The 6,273-nt window shown below is 39.0% G+C and overlaps 1 protein-coding gene and 3 non-coding genes across 4 annotated transcripts; 1 reads left to right on the top strand and 3 right to left on the bottom strand.

The window, feature by feature from the left end:
* Positions 1–1,300: 1,300 nt before the first annotated feature.
* LOC106535933 (uncharacterized) lies at positions 1,301–3,420 on the bottom strand (the record flags this gene model as incomplete). Its single annotated transcript, XM_014033087.1, is given in 4 exon segments — positions 1,301–1,322; positions 1,411–1,482; positions 1,577–2,264; positions 3,149–3,420. Coding segments are annotated over 3 exon segments (776 nt in total), but the record flags the coding sequence as incomplete, so codon positions are not given.
* A 1,033-nt stretch (positions 3,421–4,453) lies between these two features.
* On the bottom strand, positions 4,454–4,525 carry trnad-guc (transfer RNA aspartic acid (anticodon GUC)). Its single transcript has one exon. It is a non-coding gene; the product is annotated as a tRNA-Asp (tRNA).
* A 531-nt stretch (positions 4,526–5,056) lies between these two features.
* trnad-guc (transfer RNA aspartic acid (anticodon GUC)) lies at positions 5,057–5,128 on the bottom strand. Its single transcript has one exon. It is a non-coding gene; the product is annotated as a tRNA-Asp (tRNA).
* Positions 5,129–5,498: 370 nt separating this feature from the next.
* trnav-cac (transfer RNA valine (anticodon CAC)) lies at positions 5,499–5,571 on the top strand. Its single transcript has one exon. It is a non-coding gene; the product is annotated as a tRNA-Val (tRNA).
* The last annotated feature ends 702 nt before the right edge of the window (positions 5,572–6,273 follow it).

Raw genomic sequence — 6,273 nt, 5'->3', positions numbered from 1 at the left:
GTCAGCCTCTTTTTGTTATTAAAACTTTTTTTTTGAGTACTTTGAGTGTCTGTGCCCTGGGTTACCTTTTTAAGTCTGGATTGTGTCACCTCTGGCAGTTCATCACTTTCCTTTGTACCTTTTCTATCGCGTTTACAGAGCACAGACAGGTGTGAGCAAATACAAGTGGACAAAACCGAGGCAGAGACTTGAGTATATAAAAATGAAATAAGTTTATTTACACAGGAACGGGGGAGTGGACGTGACCTGAAAGCAGAGGGTTGGCAGAGATGAGTCTTGAGGCAGTTTGATCCAGGAAATGACTTATGGAAATAAAGAGAATGTTTGCTTACTGGTGAGAGCTTCAGATGACGCGAGGAGGAGTAGGTCCGATACTTGAGATCCCAAGGTGAGTATTAACAGGTGAGTTTCTTATTTACAGATGAGGGGGAGGCGGTGAGGCAGCGCATGAGAACAGGTGAGCGGCTCAAGGCAAGACTGGCAGGTGAGACCAGGGTCCAGAGACTTTCAACAAAACAGGTACTTAATCCTGGGAAACAGATTATCACAAGGAGATACAAACAAGTAAATACAACTACTGTTGTCAGAACTAGTAGCAGGCTGAGAACATTACCAGAGCAGTATGATGTTTCAGCGACGAGTTGATCCACAGGTCTCCCTTATAAAGCCCGCAGCTGATGAGCCAGGTGAGTTGCAGCTGATGAGCTGGGTGAGCTGCAGGTGCGCCTAATATGTGTTGCCAGGTAGGCAAGGAGGCATTTGGTGTAAAACACCGAAATGCCTCAGTTTTTGTATGAATCACAGCTGAAAACAACAGATGGTGTTAATGAAAACTCAAAAAGTTGTACTTTTGTTCCTTCTGCTTAACAGATAAAAATATAAAAAATAATTTYAAGGTCATTTTCAGATGTGGGAAATTAAACAGACTACAACAGCTGACTAATTCTATGCTAGCTCTAAGTAAGGAGAAACACCAGTACTTAAGTGAACAAATACGTCAACTGTTAGTAACAAATATTGATAAAGGTAAGCATGCAGATTTAAAATAGAAACTCACCAACGTTGGGGTTGGAACATCTCCATCAATTCATAGTRGTTTGACATACAGTGTAATGATGGCAAACAGCAATATTGTAACAGGAACTTGACCGGAACGTGGCCAGAACACAAGAACAAAGGTTAAGGCTCAGTTTTGGAGGGTTATTCATCATAAAAGAAACTAACACTCCAGCCCTGAAACCTCCTATTTAAAAAAAAAAAAACCGTCTTTGCTCTTGAAGCTGCTATTGACACTGGGGGTTCTTTTTCCGCTGACCCTGACACTGCGTACACATAATAAATATGGGAGAGGGATAAATGCAAGTAGAACATGTTTTAGATCTTCAGCAGTTGTAATTGTAGTGTGCTTACTGCTCTGACTCAGGAGCTTAGAGGGTGAGATGTTCAGCATTTCAGCCTCCAATCCTTCGTCCTCCTCCATCACTATGAGAGATCAAAAAATTAGTATTAAATTTTTAAGGCCATGTTTACCCTTTCATCTTCATCAGTTGTTAAAACAACATTCTTAGTTGCTCACCTGGAGGTTTATGTAGCACGCTGGATGGTGTAGATGTCTGACTGGAGGATGACTGCCGTCTCTTGAGCAGATACTGCTGCAGCTTATTCATCCGAGTCCCAGGAAGGCAGGTCTTCTTTAGTATGAAGTCAGCATAACCATCTTCTCTACTGTCCCAAATCTCCTTCCAAGTGCTCTTGGCCCGAGAGCCAAAACCAACCAGCTGGTCATGTTCAGAAGTTGCTGCAACAGTGTCTCTGTTTTCATAATTAACTGCATCTTGTATGTCTTTAAAACTGAGCGCATACTTTACAAATGTCAGGAGGTTGACCTTGTTACGGTTCTCTGTGACACAGATGCCAGCTTCCTCTTCCTTTTGTAAATTTTTGATGAGGTACAAAGTGTAACCGACATCATTTTCTAAAAGCCACCGGAATTTCTTCCCTTTATATTTTCCAAATTGGAGGCTGTAGTCTCCCAGCACCTCTGAAGCATCTGTGACATCCCCTCCTCTTTGACGAACCGCAGACAAAGCATTTTGCCGAACAATATCCTCTCTCTTTGYCTCCGACTTGTCCCACAGACTAGGATCATTTTTTATCCTTTTGGCCTCAGGAGAGGGRTCCTGCAGAAGAAATCCACTGGGTCCCTTGCGGAAAACGACACTTAATTTCCCTGGATAAAAGATGATCTTCTTCTGCATTTTGACCTAATATAAAAAAAGGGTGGATCATGTGTTAAATAAAATACCTGAAAACCTTTTGTACAAAATCTTATGATTAATTAATTTCTTGTTTCAACAGCTGTACAGTTTCAACAGCTGCTGCACAGAGAACCCTTTCCTTTGCATGATCAATTCAAGTTTTATTTATATAGAGCCTAATCACAAGAAATGCCCAAAGCACTTAACCAAAATATAACTGAATTTCAATCACACAAACATTAGATTAGATTAGATTAGATTAGATTAGATTAGATTAGATTAGATTAGATTAGATTAAACTTTATAGCTCAAATTATTAAAAAAAGTTTCTATTTAGGGAAACCTAGCAGGCTTGCACCAAGGAAATAAGTAAAAATAAATTTTAAATATATTTTTATTGCCTTTTATTTTCTGTTCATATAGCTCTGAAGTTCAAAAGGTACTCAAGATGCAGCTWAAGACAGTAAGGACATAAGATATAATGATTTATTTCTGTTTTTATTTACTTGTACAACAATCAGATCTTCAGAAGTATATTCTGGTATAAAAAATTGATGATTTCACCCAACAATACGAGACATTTTGTCAGAGATTAAAAATGTATCTATAATTTTGTAAAAAAAAAAAAGCTGATGTTATCCTCACTTTCATGTCAAACATAAAGTAATCCAGATCGTTAATAGTTATGGTTTGTTAAGCAGCGTTACAACACTTTTTAAGACATCAGCACGGTCTAAATTCAGCTTTAGTGTTAAACACCGACAAATAAACACGTAGCAGAAGACAGTAAAGCTGCCGTTATCAATAAAACTCTTGTTATACATTTCGCCGAAATGACTCAATCGTGACAATAAACAAGTTCAATTTGTTTCACTATCAGCGTAACTTACCTTTTAAAACATGAAAAAATGGATGGAAATAGGTAACGATCTGTTTTCTTTGATTTATTTATCTTCTTCCCGCGCGAGAGCAGTTTTCTTTGGTGGACTGGTATACTGCTGCGTTACTTCCGTTTGTAAGAAGGAACAGCACCAAAGCACATAGTGGTCAAAACTATATTGCATCCGTAGTGGTTCAGCACTACCATAGGAAATGAATGGGAAAAGGTTTAGGGCTGTTTAGGCCTTGGTTCGATTCCCGGCCTCATTAGGAGCAACAAGAGAAGTTGTAGCACTCTGAACCTTCAAACCTCTGCTTACAGGTGACTCTGTTTTATCTTTTTGATTGGTTGAATGGTGCCAATACGTGACTTTCTGAGCAGGATCACATCATGTCTTCTGTTGTTTCCTTATTATCTACATTAACAGTACTAATTTAACCAAAATATACATACGTAACAAAATGTGACAAAACATTTAAAGGTGTCACAAATGCATTATTTTTTCTGTAATAAATTAATAGAAATTACCACGTTGAAGTCCACAGCCCTAGTAATAATATAAATCATAAACAGTTTATTGATTAAGGCTGATTATAAAAGATACAATGACTGGCACCCACCTGTTGACTTAAGTCATCTTTCTGAAGATCAACAGGAGATTGCGAAAGAGATGATGTATGAGGAGTCTTGCAGCATTTGCTCATGACATTGGTTGCATTCCCAGTCTACAGATAACACTAAACCTGTAAGACGACATCCCTATGCAGAAAGCCTACTCCTCAATCCTGTAGTTTTTGTTCTCAGAAGTAAAATAGTATATCCAAGATCTTTTAGCAAAGAGGTGGATCATCAAGTCAAAATCTTTCTATGCAGCACAAGTGGTGTGCATTAGGGAAAGGGATGGTTCACTGTGCCTTTGTATTGACTACAGCAAACTCAATCAGAAAACCATCCCTGACCGGCACCCATTACCACATACCCAGGATCTTACTGATACACTGGGTGGCCAGTTGTGGTTTAGCTTTCTTGATCAAGGCAAGGCATACCACCAAGGGTTTATGGCAGAAGGCCACCAAAATGACAGCCGCCTTTTACGCAGAGATGTGTCAGTGTAGTATTTTGATTAAACTAATTTCCAGATCATTACTATTTTAATAATGAGAGAAAGGTCAATCCATCAATCAATACTTTGTAAGGTTTAGTAGTCTTTTATTGCATGGTTCCAAATCATGAGGTATTTGATCGGTTGGTTTGTTAGCTGTAATTTACATCAAAAGGCCAAAACAACAACAAAAAAAAAAAAAAAACAACTAACCTCCCCGTCGGGGAATCGAACCCCGGTCTCCCGCGTGACAGGCGGGGATACTCACCACTATACTAACGAGGAGATGTCCCTGTGGTATTGCAGCTCTTTTTTTGATGTTTTGTTTTGATGTACTGTCATACTAAAGGCCCACTTTTCTTTGAGTTTTTGAAACTACTGTTTTGTAGATACAGCAACATTTCTGTTTAGTTAGCTTGCCTAAACAAATAGCTTAGGCGTAAGTAATGCATTTTAGGAGGGCCAAAACCCCCTCAAAACCATCCAAAACCAATCTAAAGTGGATTAGGACTAGGCATGTGACGGTATGAAATTATGACCTCACCTAACCTCACCAGGCTGTGTGTACTGGTGAATTGGTCAATAATTGTACCCACTATGAAGCAAAAATCTGTATACACACACAGACACCCGTGAAACGTACGGTCGGTGGGACGCACCCCATACCCAGTCAGGAACGTTTCTCRGCACCGGCCCGGAGGCCGGCTACCCTTAACCAAATGAGGAGTAGCAGCATGTCGTACCATCACGTCTAGGTCAGAAACCTCAGGAAGAGGACAGTTTTTGTTTGAAAAACATTTTAAAAAAATAACTTVCCTCCCCGTCGGGGAATCGAACCCCGGTCTCCCGCGTGACAGGCGGGGATACTCACCACTATACTAACGAGGAGTTGATGCACTAGAAAAGGCCACTTTTTTAAAAAAAATTTTGTTAATATGTGCAACTCATATATCATGATTAATTATTTCACATTCTGTTTCACTTGAGTGGTTGTCATTTACTGCTGACTCAGCAGCCCTAAAGCCCTGTCATCTCATCTTGCTTCCAGTTGTTAATGGTTGAGCTTGGTTATTTTAGAAGAACAGCACCACATGGCATAGTGGTTATAAATATATTCTATACATGATGGTATGATGAAGATATACTACAACTGGAAATGAATAGGATTCAGTTTAGTAGTCTGTAGCCAAATAAATTTCATCAGCTGTGTCTCTGTCCTGTCTGCATGTATAAAAGTCTTGTCYGTTGTTTACATGTGGTTTCCGTAGTGTAGTGGTTATCACGTTCGCCTCACACGCGAAAGGTCCCCGGTTCGAAACCGGGCGGAAACATGTTTTCTATTTTTCCATTATTTTTATTGCTGCAATGTCACCAAATTACTTTGCGGGCTTTGCAGAAAGTTGTTCATGGTGAAGGTATGGCAGAAATGTACTTTGTGTCTGTAAAAATAATACATCTGAGGCTGTCACCTGATTTGTTTCTGTTGTTGGTTCAGAGTTTTGTTGATCTGGAGACAGATGACAAGGATTTTATTTGCCTTGAATTTCTAATAATAATAATAATAATTTTAAAAAACATCGCAAAATTAATTAATTAATGCAAAGTCAATGAAAAAAAAAACAGCAAAAGATTTGTTCAGTGTCCACTAGATGGAGACACATGAAATGCATGAAATGGAATCAAAGATTTTAAAATAGACCAGTGGTTTTCTGACACAGGTTTTTTTTTTTTTTTTTACCCACAGACTCAATAAAAAGAGCAGAACAAACAGAGAAAATATGAGGGATGAGAACAACATAGGCCCATATAATCTGATATATATATATNGTTAATATTTTTGTAGTACAAAATACACTACACGTTTTTCTTATATTTGATCAAATTCAGGTAACTTTTTATGTCGGGCAGGTAACACTTGTCATTACCTGCGCCTCACCACCTGGTCCTCAATAAAACAACGAGTCCCATGCCTGGTTCCACCTCGAGCTGCACCACCGCCATAACTCCGTCTGTGAACTTGGTCGTCTTTCCTC

This window comes from Austrofundulus limnaeus, unplaced genomic scaffold (assembly GCF_001266775.1).
Source record: "Austrofundulus limnaeus strain Quisiro unplaced genomic scaffold, Austrofundulus_limnaeus-1.0 Scaffold1621, whole genome shotgun sequence".
Lineage (NCBI taxonomy): Eukaryota > Metazoa > Chordata > Actinopteri > Cyprinodontiformes > Rivulidae > Austrofundulus > Austrofundulus limnaeus.
This window is presented reverse-complemented; position numbering and strand designations above follow the sequence as displayed.